Raw genomic sequence first — 25,406 nt, 5'->3', positions numbered from 1 at the left:
ACCTCTATCTAATGTTTGGAAGATTAGGAGGTGTTCTGTAGTACAGCCGACAGATCTGACTACAGTTCGCAAGAGTTGGCGGTTTGGGCTTTAACTTGTTTGTCTTTACTTAAAGAGGCACGTCACCCCTGCTAATCCCCCAAAAATTTAAAATCTTTAACACTTGTCCCTGTTCTCAAATATGAAAAATACTAGACCGTTTTTTTCCCTTGCTTAAAGCAAAATGTTCTCTCTCTCCTGCGTCATCATCTTTAATTGAGATCCTGTTTTACAGGACCTGGCAGAAATTCTCTCCACATGTCTGCGCATACACCAGATCTCCCACGCATGCACAGAAAGAGCAAATGGCTCCTGGGACAGCTATGTCACACCAGAGAACTGGCAAAGACCCATGATGTGTCTGTGCATGCGGAGGGAAGTGATGTCATCCTGACCTAGGCCAGGATTTTGCAAGAAAAAAAAATCCAAAATTTGAATACTTTTTTTTTCCACTAATGTGTAAGAGGGAGGTGGGAGGAGGCAGGAGAGAAGAGCTTGCAAAAATGGGTAAAGGTTCGCTTTAAGCAACTGCACACCCATCTATGGCTATGTTGTCCACAAGATGACAGTGCTGCTATGTGAATTTGCTGCAGAACAGACAGCGTTGTTACCCTATTACAGGAAGTGAAAAAAATAACAAATTTTTTGGCAGGATCAACAGGTCATTTATTTATTCATTACAGGTACTTCAATAGCGCTAACCATTTATGCAGCGCTTTACATATATATTGTAATCCTAATACAGGAGGGGACTCAGAAAAACAAAAATTGCAAGTGAAAGGTTGCATCATGTATGTCTTTTTTGATTATGCCCATGGATGCACTTTAAATGCTTTGTCAAAACAATTTTGTCCAGTAAACAGAAGACAGAGTACGTCACAAAGGAGAAGTATAGTTATAGAGCTAGTCTGTTGCAAAGACTCAATTTAGGCGCCACATCCCTTATTTGCAAAGATAACATAGAAAAGGAGGAAATTGGGACTTTTCAAGCGCAAACATAAACAAAAATTAGAAAATATTTATTTCGATTAAAAATACATAAGTGAAAAAAGTAAAACCACAGTACATTAGTAACAAATATCAACAGAAGTATAATTGTATCTCTACATGTTTCGCCATTCACGGCTTTTCTAAATTGAGGTTTTCTCTGATTTGTATATTTTTCTATTGTAGTGATCATTCTATGCATACAGAGTTTATTGTAACGGAATGTCCTGAAGAAGCCGTGAATGGCGAAACATGTAGAGATACAATTATACTTCTGTTGATATTTGTTACTGATGTACTGTGGTTTTACTTTTTTCACTTATGTATTTTTAATCTAAATAAATATTTTCTATTTTTCAAATTTTTGTTTGTTTGCGCTTGAAAAGTCCCAATTTCCTCCTTTTCTATATTCTAGAACACAGAGTACGTGTTTACTGGCAGTTAGTCATTATTGTCTGTCTTGTCTTGTGTTCAGTTTGTCCTGCTCATTTCAGATGTATAAGGCTGCTTTCACACTGTGGGCGGGCGTTGATGGTAAAATGACGCTAGTTTTAGCGGCACTTTACCGTTGTATACACCGCTCCTTCATCACCCCAAAAATGCTGCTTGCAGGACTTTTTTTAACGTCCTGCAAGCACAGCATCCCAGTGTGAAAGCACTGAGGCTTTCATACTGGGGCTGCATGGGAGGCGTTTTTTTAAGCACTTTACATGCGCTATTTTTAGCCCAAAAGTGCCTGAAAAACACCTCAGTTTGAAAGGGGTCCAAATGATTTATAACTGTTTTCTTTTTTTTTTTTTCAAATAATAATTGGAAAATAAATGACAATTAGAGGCGAAACTCCAGTGTGTTTACTGATGAGTGAATCCTTTTGTATATAATGCTGACAGCTTCATAATTTCTGGATTTGTGTATTATGATATTTTGAGTAGTGGAAAAATTGCGTATGCAAGCCTGAGCTTTGGAGTCAGGAATCAGGAAAGGGATGAAACTACAAATCTGCCTATTCCTCTATTAAATGTTGATCTCCACATAAGATCAATTAGAAGAGAGAGTTGTGGATGTTGCTTGATTTTTAAAGGGAATTTTAAATTATGTAACGTTGTTACAATCATTAAACAAATGCAGAAACTAGCAATTTTTTAATGTCTTTTTTATTAGGCAAATTTATTTGTAAGGAGATATAAGAATATGTACAGAACAGGCCTCCTTTTGCATTGCTGTCAGGTGGTTTCCCTCTGTGCACTTGACTTTTGGTGTCTACTACTAAACGTCAGCACACTATCCTGGAATGCCAGTTAAGTGATGCCGTTCTGCCTAACCTACAGAGCCTTGAAAAAGTATTCATACCCCTTGACATTTTCCACATATTGTCATGTCACAACCAAAAACGTAAATGCATTTTATTGGGATTTTATGTGATACCAACACAAAGTGGCACATAATTGTGAAGTGGAAGGAAAATGATAAATGGTTTTCACCATTTTTTTTACAAAAAAAATATATGAAAAGTGTGGCGTGCATTTGTATTCAGCCCCCTTTACTCTGATATCCCTAACTAAAATCTAGTGGAACCAATTGTCTTCAGAAGTCAACTAATTAGTAAATAGAGTTCACCTGTGTGTAATTTAATCTCAGTATAAATAGAGCTGTCCTGCTTTTAAACTTCTCCACAACTTTAACCCAGACAGGTCAGGGTTAAAGTTGTGGAGAAGTTTAAAGCACGGTTAAATTCTAAAAAAAAAAAATATCCCAATCTTTGAACATCTCACAGAGCACTGTAAAATCCATCATCCAAAAATGGAAAGAGTATGGCACAACTGCAAACCTACCAAGACATGGCCGTCCACCTAAACTGACAGGCCGAGCAAGGAGAGCATTAATCAGAGAAGCAGCCAAGAGGCCCATGGTATCTCTGGAGGAGCTGCAGAGATCCACAGCTCAGGTGGGAGAATCTGTCCACAGGACAACTATTAGTCGTGCACTCCACAAATCTGGTCTTTATGGAAGAGTGGCAAGAAGAAAGCCATTGTTGGAAGAAAGCCATAAGAAGTCCTGTTTGCACTGTGTGCAAACAGGAAAATCCGGACAGCCGCACTCCAGGAGTTTATAATCCAAGTTGCTTTATTATAAAATCAGGAACATGTCATACAGGACATCATTGACAGGGTGTACAGGCAATCAGCTAACGCGTTTCGCACTATGTCACGTGCTTACTCATAGCTAAGTCCTGTTTGCAGTTTGTGAGAAGCCAAGTGGGGGACACCGCAAACATATGGAAGAAGGTGCTCTGGTTAGATGAGACCAAATCCTCTGGGATTTAAAATCTTTTTTAAACGTTATTACGCTATTGCATGCCTCTGTCATTTTTCGCATGTAATGTATATGAGGAGAGTCCCTGAACATACCAGGAGAAAATAGTGGCTTTTGAGCTGGGCTATTACCAGGAGGAGCAGGTGCCTTGTGGTTCATACCAGTATTCCATAAATCTGCATAGGATAAAGGAAACAAAAAAGGATCGTTGCAAGCTATTGCTATCAAATTACAGGCTTATTTTTTAAGCCCTTAAGGTGAGGGTACACCTGGTGAGGGTTGTGTGCACACCGCATGAAGACACAATTATCACACGTCAAATGTTTTTTGGACTTTTTGATTCAATACCTAAATAAGGACTTATTGTGACTCACGGAGCTCGAGCACTTCATATCTATTTTTTAGATAGAATGTCACGCTTTATATAGGTTTTATGTATTTATTTTATTAGCGCTGCACATTGTGTCATACCAATTACACCAGTAATGGGGCCAATGACACCAATTAAGGGCACAATTCCTCCTAATTTTGCCAACGATGGGGCACAATTCCTACCAATGACATCAACGAAGGGGCACAGTTCCTCCCAATGACTCCAGCAACGGGGCCAATGACACTAATGATGGGGCCCAATTCCGCCCAATGACACCAATGATGGGGCCCAATTCCGCCCAATGACACCAATGATGGGGCCCAATTCCGCCCAATGACACCAATGATGGGGCCCAATTCCGCCCAATGACACCAATGATGGGGTCCATTTCTGCCTAGTGACGGGGGACTATTCCTCCCAATGACACCAATGATGGGGCCCAGTTCCACCCAATGACACCAATGATGGGGCACAATTCCGCCCAATGACACCAATGGTGGGGTACAATTCCGCCTAATGACGGGGCACTATTCCTCCCAATGACACCAATGATAGGGCACAATTCCTCCCACAGACACCAATGATGGGGCATTGCTTACTCCCACTGATGTTGGGACATTTTGTACTCCCATTGGCCATAGTCTGGCCCCCCTAAAGTCTGAAGGACAGTAAACCGACCCTTTGTTTGAAAAGTTTGGAGACCCCTGGTGTAGAGCCCGGAGAAGGAGTGGAGGGTTAAAGTTTTTGATGCTGAAGATCTACTTTAAGGTGGTCATTTTGCATTAGATTACATATACACCCCACTGAGATGTATTCTGTATGTGAGACTATGACACCATCTGGGGTTTTCATTGGTGTTCTCCAACGGGGGCACATAGCTCTAAGAACAGGGCGTACACCACTGTTCACATTTTCTTTGTGTCTGTGTCTCCTTTGCAGATTTCACTTCCTTTCTATATGGTGAGAAGGTTGTCACCAGGGCAGGAAGTGAGTAAATCTTCCCAGTTACACGTCAGAAATCAATAAAATCATTGATAGATGTTCTTTTTCCCATTGTATCCAAGAAAACAACAAAAAATGCACTGGTTTTCCTTAATGGCATATGGAGAGGGGTGAATTTGTATATGTCTCCTAGAATCTGCCCTAACAATACCCCATAATAAATGACAGCATCAAGAAACGGTCCGGGAGGAGGAGAATTCACGGATGGCTCTAGCAGTTCACATTAGATGCTGGCTATACAGCTCCATTTTTTGCTTGGCTCACTACACTAAATAGACTTATTCAGTAAGGCAGTGCTGACGTGCAAAGTTAAATAACCCACAGCTAGCATACCCATTTCCATTTTCTATAGTTAGGTCAGTTATGAGATCATTTCTGAGAGGGTGCATCTAATAAGTACAGTATATCTCGATGTGCGCGTTTTATATTAGTGGAGCTGCCCTTCAATGTCTTTGGTAGTTGGTCAAAAGAGCCTTTTGTGAAATACAGCCTTTTCTTTCCAGAGTGAATGCTGAAAAGGATACTGTGGGGTTAAACTAAAATAAAAAATACAGATTTTTATGGCGCAGCGGTTTGTTGTGCTTCGTTTCCAGTGCTGTGATTACCACACATGATTTAAGGGTTTCTTCTGTTGTTTGCATTTGCATAAATCATGATGCCTGCAGCTCCATCATACATTTAAAAGTAGTTATGCCTTCTGTCCAAATGTAAATGTTAAAAAATATGTAAGCATCAAAGTGTTGCGATTGAGGGAAAAGTGATGTATGCTTTTTTTTTTTTTTCTTTTTCTCCTTGTTTATTCTTTATGTACAATATTTTTATACAGTACATGTAGGTCAGGGTTGCTAAAAATGTTGGAGACCTATATGCAGCAATGAGGTGCTGTGTCGTATTCTTTCACATTATGGATGGGGGAGCAGTGTTCCTATGCATATGCAAGTACCAGATTTCAGAAAATCAGTATTTACTTCTGTTATTATGTCACATAGATAATCGCAATGTGAAAAGCAAGGCTTGTCTCTTTTTTGGCTCTGGCGGTTAGCTCATATTAATATTTTCTCTTATACACTTACATTTTAGGCTCCATTCACGTTAGCGCGTCTCCAAAGTTGCATGATTTCCAGTGTGACTTTGGAGCGCAGCTTTGATGTAATTTTTGGTGTGATTTTCAATCCGACTTTATGTTCTATGGATCATAGTCGCACCAAAGTAGTGCAGACACCTTTTCAAAGTCCCACCAGTTTTAACGGGTGCCATTGAAAATAATGGGATGCGACTTTGCCCATAGTCGTATGACAACTCGCATGTGTGAACAGAGCCTAAAAGTGAATCTGTGCTTTGACAATGTGCACATTCTCAGACCCTTCCTTCACTGCTGCACTCATTTACCTTTTATTTGTTCTCTACTGTTCTCTACTGCTCCATTCAGATTCTGGTAGCAAAGTAAATAAAATATATATATATATATATATATATATATATATATATATATATATATATATATATATATATATATATATATATAATTGGAGTTTGCATGTTCTCCCTATAGCAGCCGCTTGCAATAATTGGAAGCGAATCTGGCAAGCTAGTTGTACCCAAGTTCATCGATTTAAACTTGGTACATTTAGCCTGCCCAGTATTGGTTTGAATCTCATCCGGTTCAGCAGGACCGTGTATGGCCGGCCTTAGATTGTAAGCTCCTTGAGGTCAGGAACTGATGTGAATGTATGATAAATATTTAAAGTGCTGTGTAAATAGACGGCGCTATACAAGTACCTGTAATAAATACAGTGCCTTGAAAAAGTATTCACACCCCTTGAAATTTTCCACTTTTTGTCATGTTACAACCAAAAACGTAAACGCATTTTGTTGGGATTTTTTTGTCATAGACCAACACAAAGTTGCACCTAATTGTGAAGTGGAAGGGACACGAGAAATAGTTTTCAAAATGTTTTACAAATAAATGTCTGAAAAGCGTAGCATACATTTGTATTCAGCCCCCTTTACTCTGATACCCCTAGATAAAATCTAGTGGAACCATTTGCCTTCAGAAGTCACCTAATTAGTAAATAGAGTCCACCTGTGTGTCATTTAATATCAGTATAAATACAGCTGTTCTGTGAAGCCCTCAGAGGTTTGTTAGAGAACCTTAGAGAACAAACAGCATCATGAAGGCCAAGGAACACGCCAGGTCAGGGATAAAGTTGTGGAGAAGTGTAAAGCAGGGTTAGGTTATATAAAAAAAAAAAATATATCCCAAGCTTTGAACACCTCACGGAGCACTGTTCAATCCATCATCCGAAAATAGAAAGAGTATGGCACAACTGCAAACCTACCAAGATATGGCCATCCACCTAAACTGACAGACCGGGCAAGGAGAGCATTAATCAGAGAAGCAGCCACAAGGACCATGGTAACTCTGGAGGAGCTGCAGAGATCCACAAATCTGGCCTTTATGGAAGAGTGACAAAAAGAACGCCATTGTTGGAAGAAAGCCATCAGAAGTCCAGTTTGCGAGAAGCCATGTGGGGGACACAGTAAACATATGGAAGAAGGTATTTTAGTCAGAGAAGACCAAAATTGAACTTTTTGGCCTAAAACCAAAACGCTATGTGTGGTAGAAAACTAACACTGCACATTTCCCTGAACACACCATCCCCACCATGAATCATGGTGGTGGCGGCATCATGTTGTGGGGATGCTTTTGTTCAGCAGAAAAAGGGAAGCTGGTCAGAATTGACGGAAAGGTGGATGGAGCCAAATGCAGGGCAATCTTAGAAGAAAACCTGTTAAAGTCTGCAAGAGATTTGAGACTGGGGCGGAGGTTCATCTTCCAGGAGGACAACAACCCTAAACATACAGTCAGAGCTACAATGGAATGGTTTGGATCAAAGCATATTCATGTATTATTAGAATGGTCCAGACCTCAATCCAATTGAGAATCTGTGGCAAGACTTGAAAATTGCTGTTCACAGATGCTTTCCATCTAATCTGACAGAGCTTGAGCTATTTTGCAAAGATGAATGGGCACAAATTTCACTCTCTAGATGTACAAAGCTGGTAGAGACATTCCCAAAAAGACTTGCACATAAGTGCAAAATCAACAAATATGTGCAAAATCAACAAACAAATATGTACAAAAACGATATATCCTCAACATGCATGGTTTGACATATATCAAATAATGAATGAGAAAGTTGGAAATGTACATAGAAGATGATATTCAATAACATTCCATTGAGAGTGAGTCCTTCAATAAAAGGCCGATGGTTCTGTCCACCATATACTCCCACAAGACAACCAAATAAAAATGAAATGCCAGAGGGCCGCTTACCAGATCTGTAGGATCTCTATTATGGAGACCTTATGGGCACATACAGGAGGGATCATTCAGGGAGGGGCAGTAGTCTCACACATCCATCCATGTCCTCTCCTCCACCGATGATTTCAAATGCTGCAATGCACTCCATGGGACCCGTACCAAGGTAAGAACACTCGTGGAATATATTATAAAAGGAAGAGAAGGGGATTCATAGTGCAGTAGGTTTAAAATCAGAAGCTCCTTTATTCCATATGATGGATTATAACTCCGCCTATAGTCCTATAGCTCCACCTGACGCAGCGTTTCTCCGTACTAGGCATCAACAGGGAAAAGAGGCTAGCACCAGCTGGCTGGCTTGAGCTGCGGCTGTGTTTTTTGTTTGAATTTTTTGCTTTTGCTTCTTAAAATGTCAGTTGTCCATCATATGGAATAAAGGAACCTCTGATTTTAAACCTACTGCACTATGAAGCCCCTTCTCTTCCTTTTATAATATATTCCACGAGAGGATCCGGATGGATGTGTGAGACTACTGCCCCTGCCTGAATGATCCCTCCTGTATGTGCCCATAAGATCTCTGTAATAGAGATCCTACAGATCTGGTAAGCAGCCCTCTGGCATTTCATTTTTCTTTGGTTGTCTTGTGGGAGTATATGGTGGACAGAACCATCTGCCTTTTATTGAAGGACTCATTCTCAATGGAATGTTATTGAATATCATCTTCTATGGACGTTTCCAACTTTCTCTATTCATTAATTGATATATGTCAAACCATGCATGTTGAAGATATATCATTTTTGTACATATTTGTTTGTTGATTTTGCACTTCTATGTTAGTATATTTTCGGTCGTGCATTTCAATTTCATCTTACACACGCCACACTTTTCACATATTTATTTGTAAAAAAAATTGAAAACCATTTATCATTTCCTTTCACTTCACAATTATGTGCCACTTCGTGTTGATCTATCACATAAAATCCCAATAAAATACATTCACGTTTTTGGTTATAACATGACAAAATGTGGAAACTTTCAAGGGGTATGAATACTTTTTCAAGGCATTGTAAGTATATAGATAATTGCCCTTTGTAAAGCAGTGGTCCCTGCTGTGAATGCTGTCAGAAACAGCGCTTGCAGCCCCTACTGCACCTGTGTCAAGCAAGGGAAAAGGTGGCAGGAGCGCATATGTCAGGGGTTGCACCAGGAAGACACTGTAGTCAAAGGAGAAACCATGTAGGCAAACGCTCAACAGAGGGAACTAGGTGGGTAATGCTGTAAAGACTGCACAAAACTGTGTACAGGACACAATGGTGACATTGGGTATGAAGCTACATTTGTTCAGGTATTCACAACATTTTTTCAAGATCACACAGGTCTGAGCACTTTCCCCACCACTGTGTGATGGCCCTTGTCTGATTATCATGCACCAGTTTTTACATGAAATGGGTCACATGCTCATCCAAAGCTAGGTTTTTACTAGGTACTAAATATTTACTTTACTCCTGCCAGTCAAAAAGAACATTGGGGTAGGTAGAAAAGAAAAACTGAGTATATGTCTCTCAGGGCAAAGTTTTCAGGGCTTGTGTAGACAGGCAAATAAGACCTCCCTTTCTGACCTGCTTTTCACCTCCTTCTAGGTCAGCCTTTCTCAACATTTTCAATACGGAGGAACCCTTGAAATAACTTTTCTGTGTCAGGATCCCTGCTACAAATTACTATATCTACAACTCATGATACATTAGTGTTATGGTCATTTGGAAGAATGCTGCTTACACTTGTGGCCATTGGGAAGAATGACCTTCTTACATAGAGCTAAAAAGATCAATTATGTCAGTGGGAACTTAACTGAGAGGCAGGCATTGCTCGTTGCTGAGAAACCCTCTTCTAGGTTGTATGAAGCTGCTTTGGCATTTTCATTGACATTACTGTAAAGCCTGTCTTATATAAACAAATGCCCATGTGCACAAACCTTAAGGGAGAAGTTAATTTAAGACTAAAGTCATTTGTGACGTAACTTAAAGTGGAATATAAGGCTAAGTATTACTATTCTTAAAACCATCCCCCCTCACCTTCTTTCACCTATCCTGCTCCTGATCCAGTAACTCTAGTTCCCCTGTGTCAGAGACCGCTCTTACAACTTAAAGTGTTACTGTAAACCCAGTAATATGAAAATAGTTCATCTGCCCCCCCCCCCCCCACAGTGCCCAAAGCTTATAAATCTTCTTTTTACATTAAAATATTGCCACTATATACCTTTTTGGCTGAGCTGTATACCACGCTCAGTGATAAACTGCAGAGTTTCTCCAGTGCTGAGAGTTCAGTAAGGCGGAGATTTCCACTTCAGCCTGTATACACTCCCACATGTGGGATGCCAATATCATGTGACCTGGCTAGCTCTGATCAACAAGTAATTATTCTCTCCTGCATAAAAGACAACAGAGCATGTGCAGGTCAGCTATTCTGCCTGTGTTAGCCGGCTTTCCCCAGATAGACAGTGCAGGAGGGAAGGATCTGTGCACACAGGATAAAACAGCCTTTTTACACAATGCAGAGGATTAAACCCTTAAGTTCCACAGTGAGTATAACAATCATGCTATGCTGCATATAGAAACCGTATTTATTGTTGTGGGTTTAGTAACACTTTAATATATCCTCCATTCCATGTCCTCCTCTAGTTCCATCTCCTCCTCCTCTAGTCCCATCTCCTCCTCCTTCAATTCCATCTCCTCCATCCCACGTCTTCCTCCTGCAGTCCCATCTCCCCCATCCCATGTCCCATTTTTTAATGTGGCTATTGCTGTATGCAGGCAGCCTATGTTACGATATGGGGATGCAGCATCAGTGCGAACACAGCCGCAGGTCGTAATTTGACAGTTGTGTGGATGCAGGTGTACGCCTCCAAGCACAGACAGTATGCATTCGGGCCACTCATCTGCTCCTGCACACCTGGCAAAGGTGTGTTCATATAGCTGCTGCATCCTCATGGAGTAACAGTCAGCTCCAGCAAACTGCTGATTCACACTGTATGGGCCAGAGAACCCGTGTGAATGAGCCCTTACGTTTTTTACAATTTTTAAAAAATGATTATTTTACAGTGTTTAGTATTTTTTTTTTTTTTTTTTTTTTTTTTACAATTTTTTTCACATTTTTTAAATACATACACAGATTTCTTCAATTCTTTTCTCTGTAGCCTTAGCTGCACTGCAGATGAATGAACAGGAGACTGAGGCTCCTGTTCATTCATAAACTGAAGTATAGTAAATATAGTTTACTATGCTCAGCTTTTCGATGGACAGAAGAGCGATCAATACCAATTGGACAGTATGTCCATTTTACTAATGGAAGGGCCTGGTAAATTCCATATTAATCAGCCCCTTCCACTGCTCTGCATTCTGACAGATGCTCCAGTGTACCCTGTGCAGCCGCTGGACAGGGAAGCCAGCAGAGGGGGGGCCCCTTGCGCACAGGGGGTGCACATGGGATGGAATCTGATGTAGACAGGACAGGGAGGGGGATTGATGCGGCAGGCCGAGGGGGGAGCTATTATAGGAACTATGTGTGCCCCCCCCCCCCCATCCAGCAGCTGAAAGCCGGAGGGATTAACCAGCTTTCAGCTTAGCTGCCGCAGAGAGCCAGAGAATCGTTACTGTAATAATTAATCCCCCTCTCTGTTAGGACCCCCTGTGTCCCTGGGCTTCTTACAGGAGGACCAGTGGTACCCTTCTGTCGGTGGCCCTGGTTACAGCTCTGGGATTCATAGCCATTGTTGAGTGCTAAATCAAGTGACTGGACCAGATTAAAAACAGGTAAATACATAACCCTTTTTTACAGGGTGTGCAGGATAGGTTGGAGGAGGGGGGAAGGTAACATTTTTGAAAACGGTTATAATTAGCCTTTACTAACCTTTTAAAATCCACTTATATCCACTTGATATTGCCAATTAAATACAATTCAAATTGTTCATGGGGAGGGGAAAACTGGGCAGAATTGACCATTGGGAGATTATTATGCCCCTTTAACACAATAGGATTTTCCGACAGAAAATGTTCTATGGGAGCTTGTTGTCGGAAATTCCGACCGTGCGTAGGCTCCATCGGACATTTTCCATCTGAATTTTCGTCACACAAAATTTGAGTTCTGGATCTCAAATTGTCCGACAACAAAATCCGTTCTCCTAAATTCTGATCGTGTGTACACAATTCCGACGTACAAAATTCCATGCTTGCTCGGAATCAAGCAGAAGAGCCGCACTGGCTTCATTTTTCGCGGTGACGTACGACGAGCGGAGAAAAATTAAGTTCAATAGCCAGTGCGGCTCTTCTGCTTGATTCCGAGCATGTGTGGAACTTTATAAGTGGCCATAACCCTGCATTGGTCATGATGGCGAGGCGTATAGGGGAGTCGAGGAAGGCACCAGCTGCCAAGGGAGCGGAGAATTAGGCAAGTAAAACTGCTCTTTCTGGCCCCCAAGCCTTGTGGTAAATGAACCCTTGCAGTGCAGGGGCAGACTCATTACAAGGGGGGGGGGTCCTTTTCACGGAGGTGGACTTTAAAGCCACCTCCTAGGAGTTATAGCGAGACAAATGGAAAAGATGAGGACAATAATTGGTATGCATGAAAATGCCATATGTTTATTTTTAGAAATTTAGTTATTTTTTTATTTTATAACTGGTTTATATAGCTTTTGCTTAGGTAAGCTAACCCCTGTATCTGAATTAAAGCTAGGGATTTTTCTTTTGTAGTATATCTATCTTGCTTTTGTTGTTGACATGACATATAATTCTTGAGTATATGTCAGAAGCCTGGGCTCAGTATGTCAAGCATGGACATGTATCACAGACATGTGGTCGAAGATGAGACTAAGTAGATTTGTACCCAGCCTGCTCCAGGGCGTTAATGCCGTTTGCTCAATACATGGTGTTCAGAAACACAAGACGTTTGGTGTGCTATTGCTATTTTAGTCTTCTCTTGTCAGTGCACTACAGGATGGATGAGATAGAAGCCACAATGTAAAACTTTGATGATGTTTGTATTTATGGCACATGGGAGCAGCTGCATTGTACTTCTTATTAAGCCACCTTTTGTCAGTTGCATGAAAAGGCTCTCAGTCATCAAGAGAGGTCATTTCATTAGGGTTTTTTCCCTTCTTACAAATATGTAGTTGAGTATTGCTGGAGAGAACTACAGAAAACTGTGACGGCAATGGTTCACTGATTGACATTTAAAAAAAAAAAAAAAGAGATCTTTTTAAAGGGTAAGGAGAACCTTGTTTGCCTTCCTTTCACTTAGCTGATTTAATCTACCTTCTGCAGCTGCATACTTATGCCCCGTACACACGGTCGGATTTTCCGACGGAAAATGTGCGACCGTAGCGTGTTGTCGGAAATTCCGACCGTGTGTGGGCTCCATCGGACTTTTTCCATCGGATTTTCCGACACACAAAGTTTGAGAGCAGGCTATAAAATTTTCAGACAACAAAATCCGATCGTGTCAATTCCGACCATGTGTGGACAATTCCGACGCACAAAGTGCCACGCATGCTCAGAAGAAATTCCGAGACGGGACAGCTCGGTCTGGTAAAATTAGCGTTCGGAATGGATAGAGCACTTTCGTCACGCTGCAATGTTTAAAATTGTTTAATACAGTGCACTCTCTTCTTCTTTATAATGTGAGAAGAATGAAGTAGTTTTGCTGCTCCTATTCACACAGACTTCTCACAAACTTCTTTCTTTATTATTTATTGTGATTCCCTCAATATATTTTGATTTGTCACATCTGATCCAATTTGTTTTTTGTTTTGTATTTTTTTCAAGGCTGTTTTTTTTTTTTTTGGGGGGGTTTGTATTTGTTTCAAAGCTGATGTTTTTTTTTTTTATTGGTTTGACTCCATAATATTTTTGTGTGTGTTTTGTGTGTCAAGTTACCACAACACCATTGGTATCTTGTATTATTTAATCTCAAGGAGATTGCTTGGTGTCCCTTGTTAATTTCACATTGTATTTTTGAAATTTACCTGCCTACTCACAAACAAACTGTCCTTTTTGAAGGAAAACACATATAGGCGAGTATAATTGTAACAAAAATTCCTTTATTAAGGGCTCAGAACCAAACAAAGAGGGAGGCAACCCTGGAGAAACATCATATATTGGCGAAGCCTTTGACCCCCAGGGCACACATCAATTATTTTACAGTAAAATTGGTGGCCTGAGGAGTCCATATGTAAGGGAGTGCAGTCTGGTCCAGAAGTCCCAGAGATCCGGAAAGCAGCAGATGACATGTATTGTCCCCAGGCTGTGGTACTACAAGAGGCTGTATCTTTGGCCAGACCAGACTGAACCCAGGGTCATCACTCTCTGGTCTTCCTTCCATGCTTCCTTCCCGGCTGTGGCTCTGGTGTTGGAGATGTGGCAGGAGGAAGAGTAGGACCTGGAGGAGGAGGACTATGTGTGAGGTCACAAATGTGGGTAGCAGATGTTATTTGGCCCCTCAACCCCTTATTGAGAGCTTCCAAAATTAAGAACTCACACAGGAGTCGTTGGCCCTCCTCCATCTGCATCATTTTGCATGCAGTTATGCCAGCAAAGTCCTCCTCCACACTGTGGGGTGTTCTGAGGGCCTCAGTAGCCTTCCAAAATAGGCCTATGGCAGCCTCCTCTTCCTGCCACTTTTTCTTTGAAGGTGGAGGGGAGGGACCTGGATATCAGGCAGCCTGCTTGGCCCGGCCACCTCCTGGCTGAGACTTCCCTGTGTATGAAAAAGGGACATGGTTTTAGTTTTTGTTTCATCAATCACAATCATAAATTAGCAATACAAACTAACATCTGTTTAAAATCATTGATTGGACAACCAGAAATAATTAGAAGAATGCTATACCTGGCTCAAGATGGGCTCCTCCACATGTTGCTGCCTGGAAGGACCAGGTTGGGCGTCAGAAGCCTCAGCTGGGGGGGAAGGAAGCGTGGAAGGAAGACTGGAGAGTGCTGGCCTGGGTTCAGTCTGGCCTGCCAGAAAATGCAATCTGTCATAGTACCACAGTCTGGGGACATAAATGTCATCTGCTGCTCCTGATCTCTGGGAATCCTGGACCTTCTTGTGCTCCCTTAGATAAGTGCTCCTCAGGCCACCAATTAGGATCTTCAAATAGGTGATGTCTGCCGTGGGGATCACCACCTTCACAAATTCCTACAAATTATCCAGCGCTACCTTCCTCTTTGTTTGGTTCTTATATTCAGGGTGGTTTATCTGCCACAGACAGGGCAGCTCCCTGAACATATCTATGAAGATTGGCATAAAGGCCTTATCTTTCAAGATATCCATTTTCACGGCAAGACACAACACAAGACACACCCTAATGTCAGCCTAAAGTCTTCTAAACTTGTGCAAATATAGGCCTCAATCTAGAAGCAGTATAGACCCAATGTTAAATCTAATCTTCGCTATCACGAAAGGCGCCTCCGTTACGCCTTCCTCCGCTCACAGATCGTACGTACTATGCACGCGTGTTACGCTTTATAGACACTGCGCATGCGTGAAACTCTGCCCGCCCCTGACGTTCTTTCTAGTCTATTCCCTGCCCCTTCTTGTTCGGCGCAGCGGGGAAGAGCATATGGCGGAGACAGAGCAGGTGTCTGTTAATTACAGCGAGGAGGAGGAAAGCCCAGAGCCTGAAACATCCCGATCCAGAAGGAGACGATTTAAGGCCTCAAATATGTCCTTTGGGGAGATGTTGGAGATGGTGGACATCCTGAAGAGGGCCAACTATGATGGGAACTATGGACCTTACCCCAACCCCAATGTCAGAAAGGCCAAGATCATGGCGAAAGTGGTCAAGAGTCTGCACGGAATTTTGGGGTACGACGATCGAAAGATCAGCTCAGGAAACAGTGGTCAGACCTCAAATTAAGGGAGCATGAGCAGTACAGAATGATCCGGAGAGTGCTGCAAAAAAGTAAGTAGTTGTCCTGTGTTCCTATTCTTTATGTTTATTACGTTCATGCTGCTCCATGTGCTTTTCTTAACTGTTATCCAGTTTAAAATGGCAACATTCATGTTCATGAGCATATTATTCGTTCGTATAAAACATTGTTCGTTCGGAATAGAAAACACCATTGTTTTGGCCATATGCATTTGCCCACATTTTTTATGGCCTACTTGTCTGAAAAAAATGTGGTTGTGTAGATGGGTTTGTAACTAGAATGAAATGCAAACTAGATTCTGTGTAAGGAGCTGTTTACACATCTGGACGCTGTAGCACTAGTGTGGGACACCAGAACACCCATTTTATTAGGGGCCCCACACAAGTGCTCCAGTGTATACTATAGGGGTGTCTCCATCTGTGAAGCTTGTACAAAACAGGTAAAGTATTGAAGCTTGACAAAGGACAATAAAAATTCTACATCTTGTAACTCTGCCAAAATATACAATTGTACCCCACTTCCAAGCAATGTTTCATATTTATAGTTCTGCCATCAAATATCTGTGTGCTAAGTATACCTATTTTTTTTTTACATAGGGGAGAAAAGACTCGGAGGACACCCCTCATCCGAGGAGACCACAAACCCCCCACCTCTGGAAGAAGGGGAAATCCACCCAAGCCAAGCAGAGCAGGAGGAGGAAGACATGGTGGAAATTGGCACCACAACAGGTGAGTGTCTGCGACCACAGGCTCAGGTAAGAGATGGATACCGGCAGATTTATAATACATGGTGTGTTTTTTTTTTTTGTTTGTTTCTATCTTTTTAGGAGATCGTGATGTTGTGGATCCAGGGCATTTCACCTCGGAAAGTGCACAGATCCTGATCGGGGAGATCATGGGGTGTAATAGGGACTTGGAAAACATCCTTAAAAACATCAATGATGTTCAACAAAAAATGAAGAACATCATTGATGTTTTAGGGAGAGTTTAAAACCCCTCCAAATCCCTTGGGTTTTTTGTGTGCTAAAAATTTTTACCATTTTTTGACATATTTGCGAAAAGCCAAATTTTGAAGATGCACACAGTGTGTCAACATGTGCTATCTGCCATCACGAGAGATCAATGGACGCATTTTGGGGGAGTAACCCCTTCCTCAATAAAGAAGCTGTGAGGAAGGGATTGCACCCCAAAAACTCGTCCCTTGATCCCCCATGATGGCAGCTAGCACATGTTGACATTCGGCAATTTGTGTGCATCTCCAGAATTTAGCTTTTCCAGGGGTGACTTCACCCCATCTGAACGCAATATCAAACACAGTTTCTAAATACTCATGTCTGATATTGCTTTCAAGTTCTACCAAATGTGAACTTTGTAAGTTCAAGATTTGTGTCTTTATTGTTGGTTTTAAACATGCCTGTTTTATCTTAAATGGACATTTCTACTTTTTCTAACGTGACCCCAAAAATTGTTTTACAACAAACATGTTGGTTTGTTTTAAAAACCTTTTACAAATGCACATGTGATTGTGCTGGTATTAAAAAGATTGTTAATCAAGAATGTGTGGATTATTGTTTCAACGCTCCAAAACTTTTGTTGTGCTCTAATTGGTGTTTTCAGTGACAATGGGGGTTATTTCCTAAGGGCAAATCCACTTTGCACTACAAGTGCAGTTTCAACTGCACTTGTAGTGCAAAGTGTCTTTGCCTTTAGTAAATAACACCCAACAGTGCTTTGTAAGGTTACACAATCACGCCATTTTCGGGACTCACCACATTTCTGTCAGGGTCAGCTAAAAGAAACACAAGCAGTAAATGTCACCAAAGATTTGAGTAGTTATTTTTTTTTATTATTTAAAAAAGGTTTCAGACATTGGCATATTGATAGCCCCCCTACCCGCAACGCTATCTTAGCTGGACATCCCGGGCACTCAGGGGGGGCAAGCCTGGACGGCCACTTTCAAGCGCTGTCAGGGTTGTTTCATTAGAATTCCGGCCTCAGGCCCAACTGAGCCAGTATAGTTGGCAGAATGTTGCCATAAAAAGTTGTGTAGAACACAGCACGCCAGGATAATATGATTCAGTTTATACTCCGCCATGTGTATGGGTGTAAGAAATAGGCGGAACCGGCTGGCCATGATTCCAAACGTTCTCCACCACTCTTCTGGCTCTGGCCAGCTGGTAATTAAAAACCTTCTGGTCCGAGGTGAGGGTCCTCATCGGGAATGGCCGCATAAGATGGTCCCCCAGCACAAATGCTTCATCCGCAACGAAGACAAATGGGAGTCCTTCCACATTGTCTTCTGGAGGTGGCAAGTCCAAGCTGCCATTCTGGAGACGCCTGTAGAACTCCGTCTGGGCGTTGACTCCACCATCGGACAAATCAGGCCATTCTTCCCCACGTCCACATACAGGAATTCGTAAGTAGCCGACACCACCGCCAACATCACAATACTATTGAACCCCTAATAATTATAATAGTATGACCCCGAGTTGGGTGGTGGGACGATGTGGACGTGTTTCCCATCAATTGCCCCTCCGCAGTTAGGAAAGTCCCATCACTGGGCAAAGTGGGAGGCCACAGTCTGCCATTCCTGTGGCGTGGAAGGAAACTGTGGAGTCAAACGACAACAAAAAATTAGTTATTTTGCACATAAACAGGGAAAGCAGATTAGACACAAACATTCTTGGCCAACATCCAGATAACATTTATTTGAGGGAGTTTTTAAAGACCAAAGTCTAAGGTACACCTATCAGATTCCCACCCCCCCCCCCTCATGGGCCATTTTTAACATTTTGGGGGGGAGCTCTTGGACAGGTAACCCTCTCCACTTCATTGAGAGATGAATGCCTAAATAATGGGTATTACTTTGGCCAGCCCCTCCTTACTTACACTATTGGCAGCCCACTGGACAGGTAAGAAGTGTCATAATACAAAGATATAAATACACATTGTACACATTTGAGCACATTTGGAAATTCTACTATTACCTATCAAGATAAAAACTTTAAACAGTACCATTTGAAAGTATACAGGCAGGCCCTTGCACTACATGCTTTGGGGAATTCATCCATAAATCTGACCACTAAAGAGATGGTTATAGTGTGTATGGGTTTGGCAAAGTCAGCAGATAGATGATTGAGAATAGATAGAGAATTGGTATCAGCTGACTTAGCAGTTGGGGGTAGGGAGGTTTCCAAATGATTTGGGGACCCCCAAAAAAAGCCTCTGGCACTCTGCCTGAATTTAAAGCACAAATCACATTTTAAAACTTTTTAGAGGGTTTTTAGGGTAAAGCACTACTATGGAGCTGATAAAATACATTAAGTGACTACATGAGGTGAATATAGGGCCAGGAGACCATGCTGAGGGGGTAAGTGAAGGCAAATATGTATGAAGGAGAAAAAAAATAATTACATAAAAATCCAGCATGCATGAGGACCAAGGGGACATTCACAGCATATTCCAATCATGGTAATTAAGGAATGAGGAAAGAAATACAATATATTATCAAACATCAAATACAACAGAACGCACTGAAGAACAGCAAGGCCTGTGAAGAGCGACCTGAAAAACAGTTACGAACGAACAAGAACACAATGACAAGAGTCGCACGTAACTCGCTGCACGCACTGAAGACCAAATACAAACCCACAAGCACAAACTGAACAGCAGAAAACGATCTGAAAACCACGAGTCTGAAAAAGCGCGAATCGCCTCTCACCAAACTTTTACTAACACGAGATTAGCAAAAGGAGCCCAAAGGGTGCCGCGCTTGGTTCGGAACTGCCCTTTTCTAGTTTCGCCGTACGTCACCACGTTCTTGGCGATCGGAAATTCCGACAACTTTGTGCGACCGTGTGTTCGCAAAACAAGTTTGAGCCAACATCCGTCGGAAAAAATCCATGGATTTTGTTGTCGGAATGTCCGATCAATGTCCGATCGTGTGTACGGGGCATACCAGTTCATATTATATTACCTACCCAGTCTGCCATAATGTTTACCGATGGCCGGCAGCTTGTACATGCTCAGTAGAACCCCATAGATCTTTGTGGGGCCGGGAGATGGGCAAAAGTATCCAAAGTTTTCTTATCCTATATAAAGCAAGGTTTCTCAGCCAAGATTCTGGGAAACTCTAGGGTTCCTCTAGAGGTTGCTAGGGGTTCCTTGAGCAAAAAGCCTGTCAGATGGACAACCACAGACACCAATGATCTTTTTAGCTCTGTAGTGGGATTATTCCCAATGACCACAAATGTTGGGAGCATTCTTCCCGCTGACCATCACATTAAAGTGTTTCTAAAGGTTTGTTGTTGTTTTCTTTGTTTAAATAACAAACATGTTATACTTACCTGCTCTGTGCAATGGTTTTACACAGAGCAGCCCTGATCCTCTTGTTCTCGGTGTCCCCTGTCTGCAGTCCTGGCTCCTCCCCCTACCAAGTGCCCCAAATAGCAAGCCTCTTGCTATGGGGGCACTCAAGCAGGCTCGCTCCTGAGCCATACTCCTGTGAATGGACATTGTCCATTCACACAGAGTAGTGCTCGGGCCAGCCCCTCGCGATTGAATCACTGACTGATTGACAGCAGCAGGAGCCAATGGCTCCCACTGCTGTGTGAGGCAATGAGGAGAGAGCGACTCGGGAGAGCCGCTGCTCCCATGCACATTGCTGGATCTAGATGGGGCTGGGGGAGGAGCTGCACCCAGAAGTTTTTTTTGTTACCTTAATGCATAGAATGCATTAAAGTAAAAAAACCTTCTGTCTTTAGAACCACTTTAATGTACTGTGAGCTGTAAATATAATTATTTTTAGCAGGGGTTTCCTGGAGCCAAAAAGTAATATCAAGGGTCCCTCCGTGTTAAAAGGGTTGAGATAGGCTGCTTTACAGAAACCTCTAGTCTCGTTATTTGTTTGCTAAATTTGATTTTCATGATGCCGCAAAAGTTTTAAAAACTGTAAGGGCCTGTATTGATGGGCGTTTGTTCCTTTCAAAATTGTTTCTCACTTCTATGGTAGTGCAAAAACAGCTTGAAGAAGGTCAGTGTCCACTGCTGGCTCTCAAACAGACAGACATTTAGAAACATATTCCTAGGAACGTTGCCAAGAGGCATTTATTTACAAATTTTGGTCAGGAAGGAGGGGGGTAATATTTTTACTGGGTTTTGCACATCCTCGTTGCTTGTGTGCATTTTTTTTTTACTGAACAAGCCCAATTAAAGAGTATGTTATTGCAACATTTCATATTCCTGATATGTGTCTGTTGTATCATGTACTTGTGTTAAAAAGTATCCTGTTCTCTTTGTATTGCTTCCTTTTCTGTGAAATGCCTGGTGACCCTGCCAGTCCCCCTGCTTTCCTATTTTAAACTAACCATGCTAGGCTTGACAACGTGGTCAGTTTTCTGGCTGTGCTGGGGAAACAGCCTTCCTGACACGTCCCCCATGCACTGTTATTCACTTTGATCAGTGTACTGCTATTTATCCCCATCTCCCTAAGCCCCTTATGCACCTGTTATCACTTATATTATACTAAGGTATATAGATAGAGAGATAGATAGATAGATATATATATATATATTGAGATAGAGAGATAGATAGAGAGAGAGATAGATAGAGATATAAATATATAACTAAAGTAAAACCATTTTTTTTTTTTTTTTATCTTTGGCTCGAGGAGAGATGGATGGCACCTGACAGTTTTTATTGCTGTGTCTGCGTTAGGGAGATTGACCCTATAAGTTTTTTTCAGTTTACCAGTTCCTTTGAAAGTGAAAGTAAAAGGAAATCCCAATCCCAAATCGTCCGATGGGGTCACTAATCTGGTGACCCCAAGAGATGCCCCTAATTTGCAAGGATTTGCTCTCACTTCCTGCTTAGCTATGGGACAGGAAGTGAAGGTAAATCTCCCCAATGGGAAAAAGATGGCAAAAACAGACTTTACAGGAGTTATAACCCTGCCTTACTCTATCCAAAATAAAAATAAAAAGTTTTGCTTATAGTTCTACTTTAACCACTTAAGATCGGACCATTTGGATGGCCAAAGACCAGAGCACTTTTTGCGATTCGGCACTGCGTCGCTGTAGCCTCCCTGGCGGTATTCCAGAGTGTGGCTCGGGGTTAAATTTCAGTGCCATTAGCGGTAACCCCGAGCCACACTCGGGATTACATCTCAGGATCCTGGTGCGGCGTTATTTACCTTGTCCCCAGGATCCTGCAATGTCCCCCCGCTGTGTCTGCAGGCTCTGTCTCCTCCGAAGCCTCTCCATGCCAGGCTCCGTTCCCTGCAAGCGCTGCGACGCACGGGAGGCGGAGCCTGGCGGCAAATTAAAAAAAAGTACAAATCATAACACAGTACTGTTATCTTACAGATTACAGTACTGTATGAAATTACCGTATTTATCGGCGTATAACACGCACTTTTTTCCCCTTAAAATCAGGGGAAAATCGCGGGTGCGTGTTATACGCCGATGCCCTGCGATCCGGAGCTGCCAGATTTTCAAAATCGCCGACCGCGATTTGAAAATGGCGCCGCCGGCGCCGAAATACACAGTGCCGGTCCTCGGCTCTTCTCGGCCACTTTCATCTTCACTCGAGCGCCGCCCGAACCTAGCCGAGTGTACTCGGCTAGGTTCGGATAGCTCCGCTCGGGACTACGAGTGGAGCCGCAAGTAAATGAGAGCCGCCGAGAAGAGCCGAGGACCAGCTCTGTGTATTTCGGCGCCATTTTCAAATCGCGGTCGGCGATTTTGAAAGATCACGAGATGCGAGGCTGCACTGGGGAAGGCTGCACTGGGGAAGGCTGCACTGGGGAAGGCTGCACTGGGGAAGGCTGCACTGACATGACTGCACGGACATGGCTGCACTGACATGGCTGCACTGGGGCAAGGCTGCACTGATGGGCATTTACATGTAAGTTTTTTCCTTCAACTTCCCTCCTAAAAGTTTTTTTTTCCTTAAAATTCCCTCCTAAATTGGGGTGCGTGTTATACGCCGGTGCGTGTTGTACGCCGATTAAATATGGTATTTCACATCCCTTTTGTCCCCAATGCTTTGGCCCATGCCCTGCATGCAGTTTTATGTTATATATACTGTTCTTTCTGCCTGGAAACTTGAGATTGTCCATAGCAACCAAAAAGTGTCCCTTTATGTCAAAAGTGGCTTTAGACCAGCTAGAAACACTTGCAGAATTGAGCGATAGTGAATCGTGGGGAAATGTATTTTATTATTATTTATATTATTATTTTTTTAAATTATTTATATTTATTTATTATATTATAATTTATGTTTTTGTGTTTCAAACTTCATCATAACCGGGATATCTACTAGACTCTTGTTTGGACAGATTTAAGTGTGTTATCGTTAAGAATTACAGGCCTACAATATAAAACGCCAAATTTCCATGCAAAATAATTATACCGCTTTCAGCACCTAAAATCCGAAATAATCATACCGCCAGGGAGGTTAACTGTCAATTGCGCAGACGTGCGACGTGGCTTCCAAACAAAATTGACGTCCTTTTTTTCCCCACAAATTGAGCTTGCTTTTGGTGGTATTTGATCACCTCTACGTTTTTTTTATTTTTTGTGCTATAAACAAAAATTAGCGTCAATTTTGAAAAAAATTATTTTTTACTTTTTGCTATAATAAATATCCCCAAAAAATATATAAAAAAACATTTTTTTTTTTCCCTCAGTTTAGGCCGAAATGCGTATTCTTCTACATATTTTTGGTAAACAAAAATTGCAATAGGCGTTTATTGATTGGTTTGCGCAAAAGTTATAGCGTCTACAAAATTGAGGATAGTTTTATGGCATTTTTATTAAAATTTTTTTTTTTAACTAGTAATGGCGGCAATCAGCGATTTTTAACGTGAGTGCGACATTATGGCGGACAGATCAGACACTTTTGGCGCTATATTGGGACCATTCACATTTATACAGCGATCAGTGCGATTAAAAATGCATTGATTACTGTGTAAATGTGACTGGCAGTGAAGGGGTTAACCGGTAGGGGGCGCTGTAGGGGTGGGGGTGGGGGGGCGCGCGTGTGACACGACACTGATCACCGCTTCCGATTACAGGGAGCTGTGATCAGTGTCCTGTCACTAGGCAGAACGGGGAAATGCTTGTTTTACATCAGCATTTCCCCAGTCTTCCTCTCCGTGAGATGATCGCGGGTATCCCTGCGGATCCGCGGGACCCGCAATCCCACTCGCGGAGATTTCGGTGGGCTCCTACTTAAAGGGCAACGTACAGGTACGTTAATATGCCTGTACGTGCCCTTCTGCCGACGTATATCAGCGTGAGCCGGTCGGCAAGCGGTTATGACACATCCTGTGCCCTCAGTGGAGTTCAACTGGAGGAATAGCATCCCGAGGAAATAAAGGTAGGAGAGGCAGGAGAGAAGAAAGGTACTGCATACAGGCAGTATAACAAAATCAAAGAAATTCCCAGCTCGACTTACCGACCATCCTGCTAACCAACCGAATTGTCCGGTCTAACAGTATGCGTTAAAAACAGGCAATATGGTGGATGCAGCACATGCCATACCCAGCTCATAGGACACAGCACACATATCCAGCACAGTGGAGACAGCACACATCATAGGGAATCCCGTCACAACACTGGAACGTACAGTAATTACTGGCTCACCCTGCATCATTATAAAAGTCTCAAATAAAATATTGAGTTTTAATCCTTGTTTCTATAGCGTCTCTTACTGAAGATCATTCCATGTATTAACATGCAGAGAAAGATGGAAGCATGGGTACCATAATGCAAACATGAGTCTTCGCTATACTTTTACATCCCGTTTTGATGGATGGCGTAGTCCAGGGATACGCAATTAGCGGACCTCCAGCTGTTGCAAAACTACAAGTCCCATCATGCCTCTGGGTGTCATGCTTGTGGTTGTCGGAGTCTTGCTATGCCTCATGGAACTTGTAGTTCTGCAACAGCTGGAGGTCCGCTGATTGCATATGCCTGGCGTAGTCTCTGTTTGCACATTATTAAAACCTATATGTGTTGCTGTCTAGAAAATCATGTAAATAAATTGCTTGAGGACAAACATCTGCTGCTTTTGTGAAACATAATACATGTTGTCTTCCCTGGTAACAAGTGATAAAGCGTATATTCTAATGCCAAAATCTCACCAATTATTTAGGAAGTTTTGTTATGCGATATAGATGCTGCTAAACTCTAAAAACATTTTTAACACCGAAATAGAAGAAAATACTACTTCATATAACAACTCACACTTATGGCCAATTTACATGGATGATTCTGCTAAGGTGTCAAGAATCCAGCTGCAACTGACACCTTCAGTAAAAGATATCGCCTGTTACTGGTGAGGAAACGGTGTTGGAGTAGACATCTGGCTGTATTGTTCAGTAGGGAATCTACTCCATAGGGGAAGGTAAGAGGTCCTGTTGCTGTAAGCTGTCATCGGGGGTATTATCA

General features: G+C 42.2%; 1 protein-coding gene across 4 annotated transcripts in view; it reads left to right on the top strand.

The window, feature by feature from the left end:
- DTD1 (D-aminoacyl-tRNA deacylase 1) overlaps positions 1 to 25,406 on the top strand; it is an 857,518-nt gene that overhangs the window by 49,889 nt on the left and 782,223 nt on the right. Inside the window, exons 5-6 of one of the 4 annotated variants that reach the window (XM_073627969.1) lie at positions 16,552 to 16,683; positions 16,782 to 16,853. The exons of the other annotated variants lie outside the window; for them this stretch is intronic. Coding sequence (XP_073484070.1) covers positions 16,552 to 16,683; positions 16,782 to 16,838 — 189 coding nt within the window. The 3' untranslated portion in view covers positions 16,839 to 16,853. Of the gene's footprint in view, positions 1 to 16,551; positions 16,684 to 16,781; positions 16,854 to 25,406 lie in introns of those variants that run through there. 4 annotated transcript variants of the gene reach the window in all.

The sequence above is a fragment of the Aquarana catesbeiana genome, linkage group LG04, assembly GCF_042186555.1.
Source record: "Aquarana catesbeiana isolate 2022-GZ linkage group LG04, ASM4218655v1, whole genome shotgun sequence".
NCBI lineage: Eukaryota > Metazoa > Chordata > Amphibia > Anura > Ranidae > Aquarana > Aquarana catesbeiana.
Note: the sequence above shows the minus strand (reverse complement) of the source record. Positions and strands in the feature narration are given on the sequence as shown.